This window comes from Bos mutus, chromosome 20, assembly GCF_027580195.1.
Source record: "Bos mutus isolate GX-2022 chromosome 20, NWIPB_WYAK_1.1, whole genome shotgun sequence".
Classification (NCBI taxonomy): domain Eukaryota; kingdom Metazoa; phylum Chordata; class Mammalia; order Artiodactyla; family Bovidae; genus Bos; species Bos mutus.
Window position 1 is genome coordinate 41,948,742 of NC_091636.1, and position 20,607 is coordinate 41,969,348.

The window sequence follows — 20,607 nt, forward strand, 5'->3', positions numbered from 1 at the left end:
TCCATTGATCTGTATGCCTGACCTTAAGCCAGTACCAGTTTGTCTTGATTACTGTAGCTTTGTAATAAGTTTTGCAGCCTAGAAATGCAAGGTCCCTTTTCTAGCTTTCTTTTTTTTTTTAAGATTGTTTTGGCTATTCTAGGCCTATTACCTTTCCACATGAATTTTTTAATTAGCTAAACTTTTGCAAAGAAGCTAGCTGGAATTTTGATAGGGATTGTGGTTAATCTGTGGGTGAATTTGTGAATGATTACCATCTTAGTATTAAGTCTCCTGCTTAATACTTCTGTTCCCTGAACATGTGTTTAATTTCTTAGTAATGTTTTTTAGGTTCCAGAGTACACATTTTGTATGTCTTTTGTTGAATTTATTCTTAAGTATTTTATTCTTTACAGTGCTATTCTAAATGAAATTATTTTTATAATTTTTATTTTGAGATTGTTCATTGCAAGCATATAGGAATGCAGTTGATTTTTTATTTTGATCTTGTATCTTGCAACCTTGTTGAGCTCATTTGTTAGCTCCAATAGTTTTTTAGTTGATTCCTTAAGATTTTCTGGGATTCCCTGATAGCTCAGTTGGTAAAGAATCTGTCTGCAATGCAAGAGACGGGTTTGATCCCTGGGTTGGGAAAATCCCCTGGAGAAGGGAAAGGCTGCCCACTCCAGTATTTTGGCCTGGAGAACTCCATGGACTGTACAGTCCGTGGGGTCACAAAGAGTCAGAACGACTGGGTGACTTTCACTTCACTTTAAGATTTTCTATGTAGATGATCATTTCACCTGTAAATAGAGATAATTTTACTTTTTCCTTTTCAGACTCAGTTCAGTTCAGTTCAGTCGCTCAGTCATGTCCGACTCTTTGCAACCCCATGGACCACAGTACATCAGGCTTCCCTGTCCATCACTAACTCCCAAACCTTGTTCAAACTCATGTCCATTGAGTCAGTGACACTATCCAACCATCTCATCCTCTGTTGTCCCCTTCTCCTTCTGCTTTCAATCTTTCCCAGCATCAGAGTCTTTTCCAGTGAGTCAGTTCTTCGCATCCGGTGGCCAAAGTGTTGTAGCTTCAGCATCAGTCCTTCCAATGAATATTCAGGACTGATTTCCTTTAGAATTGACTGGTTTGATCTCCTTGCAGTCCAAGGGAGTCTCAAGAGTCTTCTCCAGCACCACAGTTCAAAAGCATCAATTCTTTGGCACTCAGCTTTCTTTATGGTCTCACATCCATCCTTCTCACATCCTTTTCACATCCATCCAGCCAACTCTCACATCCATCCTTTTCAGACTGGATGCCTTTTATCTCATTTTCTTAACCTGGTTGCCCTAGCTAGCGTCTCTAGTACAATATCCTGTAGAAGTAGTGAGAGAGGCTCCTTGCCTTCTTCTTAATCTTAAAAGGAAAACATTCTTTTACCATTTTGTATGGGTTTTTCATAGGTGCCTTTTATCATATTGAGGAAGTTCCCTTCTGTTCCTACTTTGCGTAATATTTTTGTCGTGAGGGTGTGTTGAATTTTGTCAAATGCTTTTTCTGCATCTATTAAGATAACCATGCTTTTTAAATTTTATTTTATTCACATTGTGTGTTATATTAATTGATTTGGGGGTGTTAAACCAACCTTGCCTTCCTGGGATACATTACACTTGGTCATGGTGTATAGTCCTTATACGGTGTGTTTAGGTAGAATTTAGTCTGCTGGTATCGTGCCGAGGATTTCGGGCCTGTAGTTTTCCTTTCCTTTGATGTTTTTGTCTGATTTCATTATTAGGATAATACTGGCCTCATATAATGAGTTGGAAAGCTTTATGTGTTAACTTCCCCTATCTTACCTCTTGATTTTAAAAGCTACCTTCATACATTAATATTTTCACTTTTGTGTGGCCTTGAGCCCCTGAAGAATCTGGGAAGGAAGTAGGCAGGGTCCAAATAAACTCATTAACATCCTGGAAAATGGAATGGAAACAAATGCCTGATGGCTGCTGAGGCTCTAATATTGCTCTCAGGAGGCTTATCTTTGTGTGTGAAGCACAGCAGGTTCTATTTTGAAAGGCAGTACAGGAGACTGAGAGAGGCTTGCTTTTTAACCCGGGGCACTGAAAAGTTGAACAGTCAGGCCTGTCCCTCTTAGGAAGCAGACTTAGATGGATGAAAGGTGGGGAGAGCAGGGTTAGACGTGACACACTGCTGCAGCTGGTAATGGCCTCTTCAGCCAGGTGCATGCCCAGTCGAGCTGGCATAGCTTCCTCCCCTACCTTTTTCTTCATGTATCTCTTTTCTTTTCAAATAGGCTTGCCTTGAGGGTGCTCTCTTTTGAGGTTATCATGAACCAAACCGTCTCTTCCTCTTCAATCAAGAGGTAAAAAGAAAGGCAGGCTGAAACTTTAAAATTCCAGTTTGAAGGTGATCACACGTCTCACTACTGTGTTCCGTGCGAGTCGAAGATCAGAAAAGAACTGTCTAATTAGAGGAGCCTTAATCACACCCTCAGGGATAGCGTGGTCCTGGTTTCCCTATACCCTGCTATACTGTGAAGTCTTCAGATGGCCAGTTCTGTATTTTAATAAGTAGAACCCTGGGTCCCCTGCAGCCCCCTTCAGCAGGGCTACACATGCCACCGACCCATTCTTTTTCAGTGATGAAAGCACAGGTTTAAGTGATCTTTGTCTCATCCACGCCACCCACAGCTGTTGGCATATAAATTATGTCTTTTTGATAGCACTGTTTAAACCTCGTGGTTTATGTTTTCTTACCCTGGCAAAGGGAATGATGGCTGAGAGACTGTGTTCTTCCTGAATTTACATTTTGAAAATGATGCCACTGATAGAGAATAGACATACTCTCTCTTGTCCTTTGACTTCTGTTCTGGCCTTTGTGGCTCTTGTGCTGAGAGTCTCCTGCCTTCTGTCTGATCTTTTTGCTGATGCAGAATTGACCCCAGCTTTCTATTCAGAAAGAGCCTCCTTGCCTCGGCAGCCAGTCCGGCGGCTGCTTGGCTATGACTGTGTAGTATCCCCCTGTGCACGGCCCTGGGAGCTGTACTGAAGAAACACAGACAGATTTAATCCAACAGACATTTGTCCAGTGCCTTTTGAGTTTGAGGCAGTTCACAGGTATTTCGGTTAGGATTTGCCGCCATCACTGCTGGGCCCGGGTTCAGTTCCTGGTCAGGGAAGCCTTCGTTCTTCTTCTCTGCCTGCCACCTACCAACCTCCTCAGCACGACCATACCCTTAGTGATCATGGCTTAGATGGTAAAGAATCTGCCTGCAATGCAGGAGACCTGGGTTTGATCCCTGGGCCAGGAAGATCCCCCAGAAACGGGAATGGCAACCCACTTCAGTATTCTTGCCTAGAGAATTCCATGGACAGAGGAGTCTAGCGTGCTACAGTCCATGGGGTCGCAAAGAGTTGGACACAACTGTGCAACTGACGTTTTCACTTCTTTCAAAGGCAAGTAAGACATAGCCCCCGCTCACCAGGAGGTGTGACCACCTGGGGTGGGGTAAGAGTTCCATAAACATGCATAATATAAGGAAGACTCTGCTATGAGCTTCAGTGAGGGTCAAAAACACAACAGCCATACCAGACTACTGTGGGGCCAAGGAGAGCTCTGGTGGTGGTTCAGGGGTTATGGGTCAGTTATATACCATGTGCTTGAATAATTGAATTCACTTGAAACAACGTGCCCTCTTCCCTGTTTGTTTCTTAGTTTGCTGTTATAAAGTGGGATGTGGTAGTCTGCTCCTTGAAAGTATTTGTACATGTTTGAAATGAACACTATGCAGTTTCAAGCATCAGTGGGTATATTTCCTCCCAAGCAAGCCTGCTCAGGACTTTAGACTTGAGAAAGGAACAAGACAGCCAGTAGGCTAGTAGGTTGTTTGGGCATCCGTGTCTGGCGCTGCAGATGGAGGAACAGGGCAGGTTGGGGAGCTGGGTGGAGTTCTTCCCAGCCCTACCGAAAGCCACTCCTCCCACCCCTGCCCATCCTGCCATGCAGTTAGTGCCGCGTTCTGCTGGGTCTCCCTCCAGACGGCCTCTCCAGGCATCATCTTGCTATTTCTAGAGCCTCCATTCTAGTTTGTAGCTGTAAACTGCTTGAAGGCTTTTTGTGATATCATGTCACCTGCTGAATTCGTCTGAACCTCCTCACCTGACAATCCCAGCACCTGGTGACCCAGGCCACTCTTCCAGGCACATTGCTGTCTTCCCCGTGGCCTTCTGCACACCAGTAAGACTGAACTGCTTCCTGTGCACTCGAGCATACCCTCTCCCTTCCCTGAAGGCTGGCAGTCATTGTAGCTGTGCTCACATTCTGCCAGCATTTCTTTTCTGGTGCAAGTTTCAGTTCTCCCAGGTATTATTAATATTTTGTGTCATAGTTGTTTTTTTTTTTTTTTTTTAATACTGTGAGCATTTGGAAGGTCTTTGATCCTACTCTCTCTTTTCTTTCTTTCAAATTCTTTTTCTTTTCTAATTAGTGCCTTTCAAAAAGCAGGGGCTCAGTAAATAAGTCTTAAAGGAAAGAAGGCAATTCATGATATTACTTTTATTCCAGGTTTTTTACTTGTTGACTAGAAACAGGGAAATGGGAGCATTAGGAAAGGTCATGGTCAGAGCCTTCAAAAGTTTAACGGCTGGTGAATCTCGTAATCTGATTTGGGATCAGCTCACTCCAGTACTCTTGCCTGGGAAATCCCATGGACAGAGGAGCCTGGTAGGCTACAGTCCATGGGGTCGCAAGAATTGGACTCAACTGAGCGACTTCACTTTCACTTTTCACTTTCATGCACTGGAGAAGAAAATGGCAACCCACTCCAGTATTGTTGCCTGGAGAATCCCAGGGACGGGAGCCTCGTGGGCTGCTGTCTATGGGGTCGCATAGAGTCGGACACGACTGATGTGACTTAGCAGCAGCAGCATTTACAAAGTACTGTTGCCTGGAAAATCCCATGGACGGAGGAGCCTGGTAGGCTGCAGTTCATGGGGTCGCTAAGAGTCAGACACGACTGAGCGACTTCACTTTCACTTTTTACTTTCATGCATTGGAGAAGGAAATGGCACCCCACTCCAGTGTTCTTGCCTGGAGAATCCTAGGGACGGGGGAGCCTGGTGGGCTGCCGTCTATGGGGTCGCACAGAGTTGGACACGACTGAATCGACGCAGCAGCAGCAGCAGCAGCAGCAGCAGCATTTACAAAAGACACAAAGACTTAAAATTGATAGATAAAAATCTGCCTGCCTATCAAAACTACAGAATAATTAACTTTTATGGTTACAAGTTAACCTGTCATTTTTTGAAGTGTCACTGTTGAACCACATAAATCTCAGGTGTGTAGTTATATTTAAGTAATACAAATCACAGCAAAATGTTACCACATCGAAGGTCTCTGAGGGATTAGGCATTCGGTCTCATTCAGGGGATCCATGTTATCAGTAGGACCTTTGGGAATGAGGGGCCAGGAGACTGTAATGGAAAAGTAGGAAACTCAAGCAGCTTTCCTTTGTTGTGTTTTGTTTTGCTTGGTAGAGTCATTGCTGGACATAATGTGTGAGGATCTATGGGATCAGTGGAGAAACACGTTTAGACTGTTTATTAAGGCCTATTTAAGGAAATGGTAGTTGCAGAGTACCCTTTCAATCATGCTAAGTTGCTTCAGTCGTGTTCTACTCCTTGCAGCCCTTTGGACTATAGCTGCCTGACTATTTCTGTCCATGGGATTCTCCAGGCAAGAATACTGGAGTGGGTTGCCATTTTCTTCTCCAATCAGTTATACATTTAGTATTTATCATTAAAACCAGTAACAGTGCATTGACTATATATGAGTAGATGCTTAATCTTGGATCCATGGGTCCAGTTGGATCTGAGATCTAGTAAGGCTTCTCCCCAAGTGTTCAGTTAGATGTAATAGTGAAAGTCACTCAGTCATGTCCGACTCTTTGCAACCCCGTGGACTGTACAGACCATGGAATTCTCCAGGCCAGAATACCGGATTTTGTAGCCTTTCCCTTCTCCAGCGGATCTTCCCGACCCAGGAATCAAACTGGGATTTCCTGCATTGCAGGTGGATTTTTTACCAACTGAGCTATCAGAGAAGCCCCAAATGAGGTATGCCTGTAGTCTCTATTATAATATTTTTTTAATAATTACCATAGTATGAAAATCGCTCAGTCATGTTCGACTCTCTGTTGTGTCCGACTCTTTGCGACCCCATGGTCTATACAGTCCATGGGATTCTGCAGGCCAGAATACTGGAGTGGGTAGCCTTTCCCTTCTCCAGGGGATCTTACCTACCCAGGAACCCAGGACTCCCGCACTGCAGGCAGATTCTTGACCAGCTGAGCCACAAATAGATATAATGGACAGAAGGAATTCCTGGGCTGGGTGGAACTTTCCGTCGACCTGCAAGGCCCATTCTAGCTCTGCCCTACCAGTTGCCCCTTGAGGCTTGGAATGCAAAGGTAAGAAAATGTCATTCGTCCCCTCCCTCTAGCAGTGACCCTTGGACTTGGCCCATCCCAAGATGGTTTTCTATGGAGTAGATGACACCTTACAGTAATTACTATTACAGGGAGACTGTTCTGTTTTATGAAGTGTTTTGATTTCCACAGACCAAATGTGCTATCTAACTGCTACAGTTAATCTAAATTTCATAATGCCTCTGTTGATTCAGTTCTCAAAAGCAAATGGAATGTTTACTGCTCTGTAAACATCTCATCTTGGAGCTTGCTAGTATTTAAACAGGGGTGATTAAAGGAAGTATAAACAACGGAAGAAGGAACAAAAGACTTGCCTGTAGACAGCAAGGACCAGCAACTCACTCTGTCCATTTTTCCAGATAAACCACTGGGTTAGGAAGTGTCCGATATAATACTAAACTAAAGTGGTATTTAACCCCCATTTTCATTTGTGGCCTACTGCCAGAGTTTAGTCACAGTGAGGATACAAAAAAACATATGCTGGATAGGGGACAAATTATTTAATGGATGGCAGACTTACTATTGAATAAACTTGTTTAGCACTGTGACCTTGTATTTTAACACACTGAATAATGGTCTACCTTCAAGGTTATTAAAATTCTCGATGTAGTTCCTGTCTCCCTGAAAGTTTACAAATGAAATTAAATAAAATTTATACCAATATGACTTAATTCAAAATAGTATATGACTCAAAGCAGTTATTATTCTTTGACTGGTTGTCTTGTTATTCTTCAGTTAAGCATTAAACAGTCCAAAGTATGGTTCTTCTTCACTCTGGACTCTGGCCAGGGTTTCTTGGTTTCCACCTTAACTAGATTTTCCTGTATTGTATTTTGAACTGTTGGGAAGATGATAGTCTTTACCACAGAAAATGCATGTTTATTTTACTGGCTTGTGGGAAAGAATAGGATAATGTTAATTTCTCTCTTTTTTAAAAATTTATTCCTTCTTAGTTCCTATCGTCTCTCAGGCAGTAACTTATTTTAGGATCTTCTTTTGCATGGCTTCAGACAACACTCAAGTTCCCAGCCTACTCGGGTCACAGTCTGGCTTGTCTCCACCACTTCACAGAGCTTGCCCTTCCGTGGCTTCAGCCATCTCCCTGGTATGAGTCAATGCTCTCTTCTCATCTTGCTGAGTCTGTTTCTTTACTGAAACATTCTCTTCTCTTTGGCTACAGGATAACACTGACCTCTTCTTCCTCCCACCACTTTGCCAGTTCCCCTGTGCTGGCTTCCCTTCTGCTGGGCCACAGCCGTGACCCTTTCCTAGGCTCAGTCCTGGGACCCCTTGCTTAGCTGCATTCTCTGCCTCACTAGTGCCATCCAGTTTCAGCATCTGAAATCCTGTCTATGTATAGACAACTGCTGTAGTGTTCTTGCCTGGAGAATTTCATGGACAGAGGATCCTGGCAGGCTACAGTCCGTGGGGTCACAAAGAGTTGGAAATGACTAAGAGACACACACGTAGATTTATTACTAACTTTGTTCTTACCTGTGAACAATAGGTTAATATATCTAGCATTTTGCTGGATCTCTCCATTTGGATATTTTATGCACATTTCAAAGTCAGCATATCTACAAGGCAACTCTTGCTTCTTCCCAAACCTGTTCCCCTCTTGGTCTTCCCATTGCAGTAAATGGCAGCACTTTCCACCCAGCCATGTGAGCCAGAGTCTGGCACTGCCCGTCATCCTTTTCTTGTGGTTAGCTTCCTAGTCCCAACTATCAGCACCTCTTTTCTGCTCCATCTTTCAAATGTCTCCCAAATCTGACGGCATCTCTGCCCCTCCTCTGTTACCTCTTCAGCCTGCACCTCCATCATGTCACATCAGGACCACAGCAGTATCCGCCCTAGTACTTGTCTTTCCTGCGCTCAGTCTCTGCTAAAGGCAGCCAGAGTGGCCTTTAAAAGCCTCAGTTAGATCAGGTCACATCTCTGCTAAGCAGAGAGATGGTGACCTGCTTGCACTGAGAGACTCGCAGGTGGAAGGAGGCTTCCATGAGCCACCTTCCTGCCCGTTTCAGCCTCGTTCTCCAACATGAGAAACTCAGCTTGTAAGATGCACCTTCCTCAAAATAATTGAGATATAAATAAAATACAGTCTCTGCACCGAGGGAGTGTACTTATTTTGATAAGGGACTCAGGTGGGCATTCGTGTGGAGCTCACATTCTGCTAGACCTCGAGGGATGAGTCAGTTTTCAGGGAATCTTGCTGTACAGGGGAGACCTGAAAACTCCAGGGCAGCACAGAGCTTGGCCTGCACAGAGGCACTGAGTATTGTAGGGGATGCCCTCTTCAGAGAGGACCAGGCATGCTGGAAAAGGATCCAGTGCATTGGTGGGAAAGGATAGCAGTGGTAGAGAACCCACCTGCCAATGCAGGAGACCTAAGAGATGCTAATTCATCCCTGGGTCGGGAAGATTCCCTGGAGGAGGACACAGCAATCCACTCCAGTATTCTTGCCTGGAGACTCCCATGGACAGAGGGGCCTGGCAGGCTACAGTCCATAGGGTTGCAAAGAGTCGGGCACAACTGAAGCAACTTAGCATGCACACGTGCACTTTTCAGAGAGGACCAGGCAGTTTTGGAAAAGGCCCCAGGGCATTGGTGGAAGAGGATAGCAGACTGAAAAGGTAGGTTAGGCCCATTTTAAGAGACTTTAGACATGAGGTCAAATTCAGAGTTTGGACCTTGGGAAGCTAGAACATGGTGCCAGTGCTGATTTTCCACTGTTCTTACTCTAAGAATGCATTCTCCCTTCTCTCGTCCACCTGATAGCAGTGTAGAAAGATTCACAGTTGTTAGGCTGATGTCTCATTGCCTTAAGTCTGATTCCCAGGGGACGGAGGCACCAGGGTAGGAAGCCTGAACCCCATGGTAGGAGGCAGTGCTCCCTCCTCCCTTCCCTCCTAGGCACCCCCTGGCAGGATGGCCATCAGAGCCCTTGATTATGAGGAGTTCGTTAGGGTGCTTTGATTACTAAAGGAGCTAACCCTCAGCATCCTTTCCTTTGAGAGGAGAGGGAGGAAATGTAAATGTGGGCTATTTCAAGAGAAGTTTTTAATTCTCCTGTAGGATTAATCACAACGAACGGTTGGAGTTCCTGGGTGATGCTGTCGTTGAATTTCTGACCAGGTAAGTAGGCTTTTCTGCTGTTCCCCAATAATTGCATTTTACAGGCTTAATACATTACCTTTACTTAATACATTACCTTCTTTGTAATTAGCCCAATAAAGCCTTGAAACACAGTGGTTTTGGTCTCTTCTGCAGAGCTTAAAAGCTCCGTGTCTGTGGCTCTTGCCCTGATAACTTGCACTCCCTGATGCCGTAATGAGCAGGATTACAAGATGAAAGGCTAGCGTCTCTGTCCTGTCAAGTTTATGTTCAAGTTGCTACAGCACGAGAGATCAGCTTGTCTTGGTCTAGATGCTTCAGAGCTTATATTCAATTTGTAAAGAAAGGGATGATATTTTAAAATGTCATTTCATTTTCTGGGATTTGTCTTTGATCCCTTTCTCACTCTTTCTGAACTCAAGGGAAGGAAAGCTTACGAGGATTTTAATAACCAGATTTTTTGGGTGTGTCTAGTGTATGTGTGTCTGTATGTTTGTGTGTTTTCTCTCCAGAAGTGTTTTTGGGTCCTTAGTTTGGAGGTAGAGGTAGGAAAGTACATTTTGGTTTCTCAATACTCATAAAATTTCTCTTAAAGGGAGATGACACATGTTGCTCTTGGAACTGTCTCAAGCTATTTTTATTCTCTTTCAATCATTTCTTTTCCCACGAAGGACAAAGTGAGGCAAAAGAACATTTTTCTCAGCGTGTTCTCACTGGACACAATAGGGCCAAACTAGCTTAGCTGCCCCAATCAACAGTGGGTCTTCGAAACTAGTTTGAGAATTAGGAGAGCGCAGTTACCCTTGTGGTCCGGCCTGGTTTTCCGTCAGCCTTCTTCCTAATTCCCGGACTTCCCTGATCAGTAGTCCGGTCTCTGTTTGCCACTCCTGGTTCTGTTCCTGTCCCCATCTGTACTTGTGACAAATGTGCCACCTGGCTGCCCTGCTCAGAGCTCTCCTCAGGGGCCCTTATAACCCAACCCAAGCAAAGCTCTCTGTCTCCAGGCTCACTTTTCAAGTGTTAGATAGGATTGCTCTCAGCAGGATGAATGATTGTTCAGGTCTTCATTGTCATCGTATTTCAGAGAGCTCTTTTTAAAGAAGTCAGTGTGAACAGATGAGTGGATGGTGTTTGGGTTTTAGCACGTTCAGATATACTGTGTTTACTGTTTAACCCTTCAGAGACCTTTCAGTTTAGTTCAACCCAGCCGGTATGCACTGCGCAGATATGTGTCAGGGCTGTTGTTTTAGACTCAGAACCACATACAGAATATTGTGATACATACTTATCCGTGTGGTTTTTTTTTGGCAGTGTCCATTTGTACTATCTGTTTCCCAGTCTGGAAGAGGGGGGATTAGCAACCTATCGGACTGCCATCGTTCAGAACCAGCACCTTGCCATGCTAGCAAAGGTACGTCAAGTGTTTGCACTTTATTTGCAGTGAAGTCTACATTCTCTTCTTCAGTCCGTGCATAACTTTGCATTTGAATCAGTAACTCTTTAGGGTATATTAAGGGTTTAATATTTTATTGACGAGGAAGGATTTTTTGTTTATTTGTCTGTTTGGGTTTTAAGGACTCAGCCTTATCAATCCTGTTACCTTAGTGAGTTTCACCAGCAGCTAATGAACTCCGCAGTGAGGTGTCTCGGTCACAGAAGAGGAAAAAATTGACAGACGTGCATGAACAGAGTTAAACATTTGGGGAAAAGGAGCATGAGAACAGAGCAAAAGAAATGAAAGATTTCATATTTTCCCTCTGTGTAATATTTCTGAATTACATTTGTTTTTAATTTATTTTAACAGACAGAATTATAGCTTTGAATAGAATACTCCAGGCCATTTGTATTCATGGGGGATACTTTACAGATCTTTGAGAATCCCCCCAGATCACAAGTCCTATTAATTAAGATTTTGGTTTTAGGCTGTTTAGCCAGCCACATTGACTTTGCCGACTGACTGACAGAACCTTTCCTTGATTTAGATTCGTGGTAGGCATGTTGCTTGTGTTGTCTCATTTGATCTTCCTGTCTCTCTGCAGTGTCTTGTTATCATAAATCCTAACGGATAGGACCCTGGCACTTGTTTGGGAATTCAGGATACCAGCAGGGGGACCATGGACAAATTGATATTCTCTTTGCCAAGCCATAGCTTTCTCATCTGTAGAATGGAGATCTGTTAGCATCTACCACATAGGGTGGTTGTGAGAATTTAGGGAGATTACCATTTGAGTTTTAGTGATTCGTTTATGAAGTGCTTGGTGCAATGCTTGTTCATAGTAATTACATAAACATATGAATAAATTAGGAGGAGTTAGTTGTTTTTATTGCTGCTGCCACTTATAAATTACATTTATCAATCAATTACATTTTATAGGCCTGTGGGTTTATTCAGTAATAGGGGCAATGGTGGCTATTAAATTCCCGAACATTAGTGATCTGTTGTAAAAGCTTTTGTGAGTTTTCCTTGATTTTTAAGTAATTTCTATTTTTTTCTTCATTTTTGATATAAATGTTGGAATATGGTAGAAAAGACTAGATAAAACCCATTCTAGTTTTGCAACTGACTTCTTAATTTGATCTTGCCAAGGCATTAATTACATTTAATATGCGGTTAATTTTATCCCATGGTTTTTGTGTTAGCAAGAGTGTACTGCTGTATTTTATATAACATCCTCATCGTAACTGTGGTGGTAGGCTTTGACCCAGCTTCAGTGGCATTTGAGAATATAAATAGTGATGCCTTCAGGAAAAACCAACTTGGTTTTTAGGCTCACAATGAATGAAATTCCACGAGTGCTTCAGTGTTTAGTTGACTTAATTGTCAAGATGCTTCCTGATAGCTCACGTGAATGTCTGTTGGAAATACCTTTAATAAGTAGATTGTCGGCACACTCTCCCCCACCTCTCCCTGCCATTGTTTTCTTTAGAGTTTCAGGTATAATGGAATTGCATGATTATTTTTCAAACAATTGTAGGGAGGATATTTTCAAAATGTGGGAAATGAAAATGAAAATACAGCACAGTGGGTGGTGTATAGAGCCATGAGTTACAATGGGGGTGGCCACTGGCCATTTCTTCCCTTCAGGGATGTCTGTGTAATCCTCCTCCACCCCAAACCCTGACGTACCCATAGTGCTCAACACCCATCTGCTCCGGCAGAAGGCAGTGGTAAACCTTGCCCTTCTCTCTAGAGCAGTGGTTCTTAACCATGTGAGAGGAGAGACTTGATGGAAGAAGAGTTCTGACTCTGAGAAGGTAATAAAAGCTCTAGGTCAGCACTCCAGACAGTGAACGTTTTAACACATGCACAGTGGAACATCACTCTCCTTTTTAAAATTTCCACTAATGCCTTCATGAAAAAATAAGGATATGGAGCCGGGATTATGAGAAGTTAGAAAATTCATAACATTCCAGAATAGTTGTTTATAATATAAAAATGGCTTGCATTCTACTCTCAAAGCAGGGCTCCAGAGATAGCAAGCAATTGGATTTTCCCAGTGAAGTTGTGAAACAAGTAAAATTTACATATTCTAGCATAAACTCTTGTACTTGGGGATCAGTTTTTGAAAAAAGGTGCTTTCTTCTCTTGTATTTGTGGTAGTCAAAACTCTCATTTGAGTTTATAATATACTCATGAATTCCTACCAATCCAAAATACTGATAGCATATATGCCCTGTTTTTATTTTATTGTCTCTTTTTCAATGTAAATGAATATGGTTATTTTTAACGTACATACCAAGACACAATATCTGAGTCTCTTTTGTCTGAGAGCTGATGAGATTCATGTTGTCCTAGGTTGTTCATTGACTTGTGACTTGTTCCATATTATGTGGCATGTTATTGCTTAGTAGGTATTTATTGAATTGAATTATATGGTAATAGAAACTGATTTATTGTGTGCTTATGCAATGTTTATGTCCTTTTCCTTTTATGGAACAAATTATGATTTCCATTTATTCAATCTCAAGAGTTTTGTAAAAACCATTTATACTGTGTCTAGTTCTAAAAGGACTTGATTTGTCCTTTATGATACAATAGGAAAAGAAATAAGTAGGGACTGAAGTCAAAACAAAGAGAAAATATGGGTAAGATAGTAAAATAAAGCCAGAGGTAAAGTTATTGTACCCAGATATGTTCATCAGTCCTATACAATTTCCAGAATTGCACCATAAATCTGTCTCTAAACTTGTCTGAGGCCAAATAGAAAAAGAAAATATAATTCATTACAAACAATATTCCCAGAGCCCTTAAGGTAGTTCCAACCCATTGCTCAGATTCTTACTCAGCCTTCAGAAGGATGAGTGTGGAAACCTCACAAAGGGACACAAGTACAAAAATATATGGCTCCCCAAATCCAAATCCTTATTAAATATGAAAAAAAAGATTTAGAGAAATAAGGCATTTTTAAGTCTTCTGAGAGTCCCCATCTACTCCACCACGTAAAAATCTCTTGATTTTTCATACAGTACAAAGACCATCAGTACCATGTAACTTTGGAATCCAAGAGGTTAACTTTGGGTTGAGTTTGTATCTCTAGACATATTGGGTAAACTCAAAGGCATGGCCTTGTAAGAGTCTTATTCCAAACTTAGGCTAGTGCTTTTTCTGAACTTGGAGTTGGGTAGATCAGATTTGGTCCATTCTGAACCTGCTTGAATCATCAGAGTTCATAGAAGCTTGCTTGGGGAAAATGTGAAATTGGTCGCGCTGAACTGTATGTATGGACTCGTAAAGAATGGTAGATTAAACTTTCACCTAAGGCCTGTTAATTTGTAACTGTACCGCCTAGGAGATGCTGAGTTATAATAGTTATGATTTTGCTGATATTCTCTAACTTTTGTCATTCTGAATTTTGTAGAAACTTGAACTGGATCGGTTTATGCTTTATGCTCATGGACCTGACCTTTGTAGAGAATCAGACCTTCGGCATGCAATGGCTAATTGTTTTGAAGCATTAATAGGTAATTTCTCTTTTATAGTCTAGTTTTTTGCATGTCTGAAATGTCTGGAGAGCACATAAAATTCAGTGTGAAGCCTTGGGACAAAATTACTTGTTCCCAAAGCTTCATATCATACTGTGAAGTCCCCAGTATGATACCCGCCTCCTTGTATTGTAGTTATTGTGGTTCTTCCGGAGCAGCAGTCACGCTTTCTTTTCTTGAATTTCTTGTATCATGTCATGTACATGCTTAGTATATACTGAACTGAATTGAAGTGAGTTAATATGAGGATAGATTACTTGCCAGATTTGATTCAGGATCACATACATAAATAAGTTGCTGGTTAGGCCCTAATACTTTTTTTTTAAACAAAATTTGAAGCTATTTTACAGGATTTTCTGCTTTAAACATCTTGAAGACACTGCATATTTAAAAACCCCAGGGCCTGAGTCTCTACAACTATTGTTTATTCACTTAAAGCACGGCTAATGCAGACACTCAGGCTCTTTACTTCCTCAGTTTCTTTTTTCCTATAACCAGAATATAATTAGCTGTTGTACAGGAAAGTTATGAAGAGTTAATTAGCTGGTGATTGCAAGGATGCTTTACCATGAGATGTTAGATTGACAATTCCTTGATTTTTTTTTTAGGTAGATGATTTCATACATTTTATTTTTCAAAGGCCTCTGTACTTCCTTATCAGTTTTGCCCTCTTCCTTTGAAAATGAATATAAAAGCTTCCCATTATAGTTTTATGCTGATGATGGTAGCAAGAGAATGTTTAATAATTATCCACAGTCTTTTCACAGCTATGTCTGTTTTGTACAAATATGTCTATTTTCAGAGGGTTTGTCATGTGGAATGACTGCTCTGTAATTTTTTTCCCATCATATTTTTGACAGTTAATGTTACAGTTAGCTCCATAGCCAGGCACACGTGGTTCAGTTCCCTCTCGCGTCATTAATCAGTTCTGTGTCTTTGCCAGGTTACTGAATCTCTTTGAACCCCAGTTTTCCCATCTATGACATGGAGATAGTATCACTTAGCTCACAGAGTTGTAACAACCTTAATATCTGATCCTAACTGCAGCAAATCCAGGGCAAAGTTCCATTTCCTTTACCCCTTCCCCAGATCACCTACTGTGGACCCCAAACCTATAAGTCTTTTCTAATATCTTCTTACTGAGGTGTCCTTAAAGGTGAAGATAAGAATGTGAAAATGCTTTGCATAGGGCCTAGGGCATAAGTGGTTCCTCAAACCCCTGCTTTTACTAAGATCATCATCATCATCACTGTTATAATTGTTATCATTATTACTACCTCTATTGATAAATAATAAATGTATTTAGTCATCAAAAGCCCAGGTGACTAAGTTTCTATTTTACATGGAAAATAGCCTTTCTGAAGACAGATATGAAAAATATGATTTTAAGAACCACCCTACTCCAGAGTTGTTTGATTCCCAGTTAAAATGTTACTATAGTACTAACTGGTTATGATTAGTGGTAAATATGTGTACAGTGCTTAATTATTTCAAAAAATTTTTAAGAATTATTTTTAATTAAAGGTAAAGTTTATCCTACTATTTTATTGGCAGAAGCCTTGATTTATCTGTACTCATATTTTGTCTGTGGCCTGAAATATAAACTATAAATATAGAAAAAGAAACAATATTTTCATAAAGTCAAGTATTTGTGTATAGTTCCCTCAGTAATGGTTCATACCCATATCCTTTATGATAGATAATAGTTGGCCTGTTTTTCTTAAAAAATTAGGTTTATATTTTGGTAAATTGAATTTTGTATTTCAGTCTAACTTATAATACAAAGCGCAGTTAAAAGAGGGAAAATGCTACCTTTAAAACAATTGCTTCTGATCTGGTCGATTTTTCCCATGAGTGGGTTTTGGCTTGCCTTTTTGCTTTTTATAGAGATATGTAATTTTCTCTGAATATTAATGCAGCCTTCCTTTTGGCGTTCTCTTCTTTTATCTAGGAGCTGTTTACTTGGAGGGAAGCCTGGAGGAAGCCAAGCAGTTATTTGGACGCTTACTCTTTAATGATCCGGTATTTATTTCAACTCATTTGATTTTTCTCAGTTATATATCATTATAGGGGATTTTATATCAATTAGTCTTTGTATTTTAAAGAGCATGTAAGAGAAACAAAAACCCCAAATCTGCCCTAGATAGTAAGATTTCAAGCACTTCAAAAATAGCTATTCAACTCTGTCACAGATGGTTAAGATCTGTGGACATTTACACTAGGACTTTATCCTCTACCCAAAACCCCATCTTTCCTCATAGTCACTTGTAAGTTAAATATGAATACAAATATGGTAGGACCTTGCTTTATTTTAAAGTATCATAAAATTAATTATGATTTTATATTTAATAATCATTGGGTACCTACCCCATGCAGGCTTAGTTGAAGCTATAGTCTTTTGACTTTTCTGTTTATGATTTGTTTTTATGTAATTATGTAGACTAGATAAATGTATATTTATTTTAGAAAGTCAGCTCATAGGGAGTTTTTGATAGAGCTATGAATAAGAGTATGAAAGTACTTTTTTTAAAAGCAAATTATAGTATAAGAAAAAATGATAGATTCTAAAATAGTTTCTGTTGTTACAAAGTATTAAGCTATTAATATTGCCAGGGCTACCTTTTTAATCCTGCATGTAATAGAGCATACTAGATTCTTTTTGTACCAAAACAAGTCAATTTAACATTTAAAGAGAGAGGCAACTCTGTATTCCAAATTGAAATGTCATTTTAATTGAATGAAATAGCCCTCACGGAGCAATAAAGAACATGGCAAGCCAGTATTTTAAGCCTTTGTGAAACCTTCAACTTAAGTGGCTGTCAGATGTTATTACTGTATTCCTTAGGATAGTTTGAAAAAAAAAAAGAATCAATGGTTTTGAAAAATGGGACCTGGATGATGTTCATATCTGAGGATTTGATTTTCTTTTACCTGTTTTTATAGAGATAGGTGATGATTTTATATGTGTGAATTTCCTCCTGATGGGAACATTATCGATACACCAGTGTTCCATGTCCCCCATTTTGTCTTACAACCTATAAACAAGTCTGCATGTTGATTTATAACTGTAACAGATGTATTTTAAGTCTTTTTCTCAAATCTTAAAATAACTTCGTTCTGGCCTTTTATCTTTCGTGGGCGATTTCAGCAACCTCGTTACCTTATTTCCTCTTCCAGTCTTGCCTCTGTGAGCCCCTCCTCCCTTCGGCCTGTCCCATCTCCAGCTACTCCTGCCCCTATCCCCCATCCACTCTGTTCCTTCCTGATGTATACGCAGCTTTCACCTGGTGTTCTTAACAGCCTCAGTTTTGTTTAGATTCTTTTCTCTCTTTAAACTGCTTCTCTCCCACTTGTCTACTTAGCAGGCTTATCTTACATTTCTAGTACCAGGTTCAGTGCTGGCAGGGGCAGTGTTTAATAAATATTTGTTAAAGGAATGAATTGAATAAATGACCAAATGAAAAAGCAGAGTCTGAACATTATCTTATCAGTGGGACAGCTGACATTCAGCTTAGTTTTAGTGTGTCTTTTCTTTTGTGAAATTGAACAGGGCTCAGACACAGCAAAGCAAAGCAGGTCAGAGGGCAGCCCTGGTGGGAAAGCGGTCCCCCTCCGAGAGCGGGTCGTCCACGGTTTTCCCGATTCTGTAAGACCTTGAGGAAGCACGGTGTCCTGTTGATTTGGAAGCTGGCTTTCTCTGTGTCATCTTTCTTTATCAGCCTGGACTGCTTTTTACTCTTTCAGCCCCAGGCAGATTCTGCCAGTTCTGTGTTTTCAGGTCTGTGTGACCCAATGTACTTGGTACATTCAGAGCTGTTGTTTCCATTCAGCTATCCAATGACCCTCTTAGAAAGACAGCGATCCCTATATAAACTTTCCTAGTCTTCCACTGCCCCTCGCACACCCTCTTTGGTCTTTGCATGTGGGTTCCAGTTTCTCTGACCGTGGCCTTTCTTCAGAGCTCCTGAAACTGGAAAAAGTGTCTTTTCAGACTGGTTTCAGGCAGCTTCATGTGGGTGTTCCACAGACACCTCATCGCAACAGGTTTAGTGTTTGAATTTGTCACCTAAGCCCCAAGATACACTTCTCTCAGTTTATGATGTAAACCAGAAACCTCAGGCTCTTCTTTTGTCCTTAAGCTTTTTCTCCCCGTCTTCATTCAGTCACAGACCCCTGGCAGTTCGGCCCCTAGTCTCGGCCATCCTGCTGCTTCAACATTTGTCCTCCTCGTCTCTCACCTGAAATAATTAAACTGTTGTCGTTCCCCACTGCTCTAGTCCATCATTCATGCAGCGTTGTCTTCTTTTTCATGCACAGATTCGATTAGGGTCTTTGCAGCTTAAAATCTTTGGTTTCTTTATTGCCTGCCAAAGCCTGTATTACACAACAGAGCATTTCATAGTTCCCATAATCTGACTCCCACCTACTTTTTCAGTCTCCTTTCTTTCCACTCCCTCTTTGTGCCATTCTAGAAATCACTTTTTAAAATTTTTTAAATTAAAAAGTTTTTTTAGATTTATGGAAAAATTGAGAGGAAGGTCCTGAAATTTCCCATATATTCCCTCCACGCACACATGCCCCGCCTGCTCCACTATCAACAGCCCCAACCAGAGTGATACATTTGGTACAATAGATGAATCTACACTGACACATCATAATCACCCCAAGTCCATAGTTTACCTGAGGGTTTACTCTGGTTTTGTACATGCTGCGGGTTCAGACATGTATATATATAATGACGGATAGCCATTATTATGGTGTCATGTTTTTTGCTGCCCTAAAATTCTCGGTGTTCTGCTTATTAAGAACTACGCTTTTGTGTGTGTGCACTTTGAGACCTTTTATTTGAGTATGTACCATGCCCTGCTTTTGATCATTTCCCTCTGCTGTACGGAATTCCTCGTGTTCTTCAGAATTTAGCTGAAGAGTCCCCTCCTCTTGGAAACTTGATCTGATACCCCAGGCAGAGTCTTCTCAGCACTTGGAACATATACATCACCATTATAGAACTTGTTATAGTTTATTAAATTGTACTCATTTACACCACCCTTATGGCAGAAGGTAAAAAGCCTCTTGATGAAAGTGAAAGAGGAGAGTGAAAAAGTTGGCTTAAAGCTCAATATTCAGAAAACGAAGATCATGGCATCTGGTCCCATCACTTCATGGCAAATAGATGGAGGAACAGTGGAAACAGAGTCAGACTTTATTTTTTTGGGCTCCAAAATCACTGCAATGGTGATTGCAGCCATGAAATTAAAAGACGCTTACTCCTTGGAAGGAAAGTTATGACCAACCTTGTTAGCATATTTAAAAGCAGAAACATTACTTTGCCAACAAAGGTCTGTCTAATCAAGGCTATGGTTTTCCCTGTGGTCATGTATGGATGTGTGAGTTGGACTGTGAAGAAAGCTGAGCGCCAAAGAATTGAAGCTTTTGAAGTGTGGTGTTGGAGAAGACTCTTGAGAGTCTCTTGGACTGCAAGGAGATCCAACCAGTCCATTCTGAAGGAGATCAGCCCTGGGTGTTCTTTGGAAGGAATGATGCTAAAGCTGACACTCCAGTACTTTGGCCACCTCATGCGAAGAGTTGACTTACTGGAAAAGACTCTGATGCTGGGAGGGATTGGGGGCAGGAGGAGAAGGGGACAACAGAGGATGAGATGGCTGGATGGCATCACCGACTCGATGGACGTGAGTTTGAGTGAACTCCAGGAGTTGGTGATGGACAGGGAGGCCTGGCATGCTGCAATTCATGGGGTCACAAAAGTCGGACACGACTGAGCGACTGAACTGAACTGAACCCTTATTCTTCCCCAGTAGGCTCCTTTGAGGACAGAGCTAGTGTCTTATTCAATGTCTTACTTAGCTGATACCTAACAGATGTTCAGTAAAAACATGCTGCATGAACTAATGTCCCAACAGTTGATGAACATTTTCCAGAAGAGCAAACTGGAGGTAGAGGCTTTCTCCAAGGTCCCTGGGCTAACAAAGCAGAGCTGGGAACCCAGCAAGGTGTGTTCTGT

The 20,607-nt window shown here is 41.3% G+C and overlaps 1 protein-coding gene across 4 annotated transcripts in view; it reads left to right on the top strand.

Moving 5' to 3' along the window:
* The window catches only part of DROSHA (drosha ribonuclease III), a 122,887-nt gene that overhangs the window by 76,637 nt on the left and 25,643 nt on the right, over positions 1–20,607 (top strand). For all 4 annotated transcript variants that reach the window (XM_070357685.1, XM_070357687.1, XM_070357684.1 and 1 more), the window contains 4 exons: positions 9,564–9,623; positions 10,914–11,013; positions 14,462–14,564; positions 16,537–16,607. In XM_070357685.1, the coding sequence (XP_070213786.1) occupies positions 9,564–9,623; positions 10,914–11,013; positions 14,462–14,564; positions 16,537–16,607 (334 nt within the window). The remainder of the gene's footprint in view (positions 1–9,563; positions 9,624–10,913; positions 11,014–14,461; positions 14,565–16,536; positions 16,608–20,607) is intronic.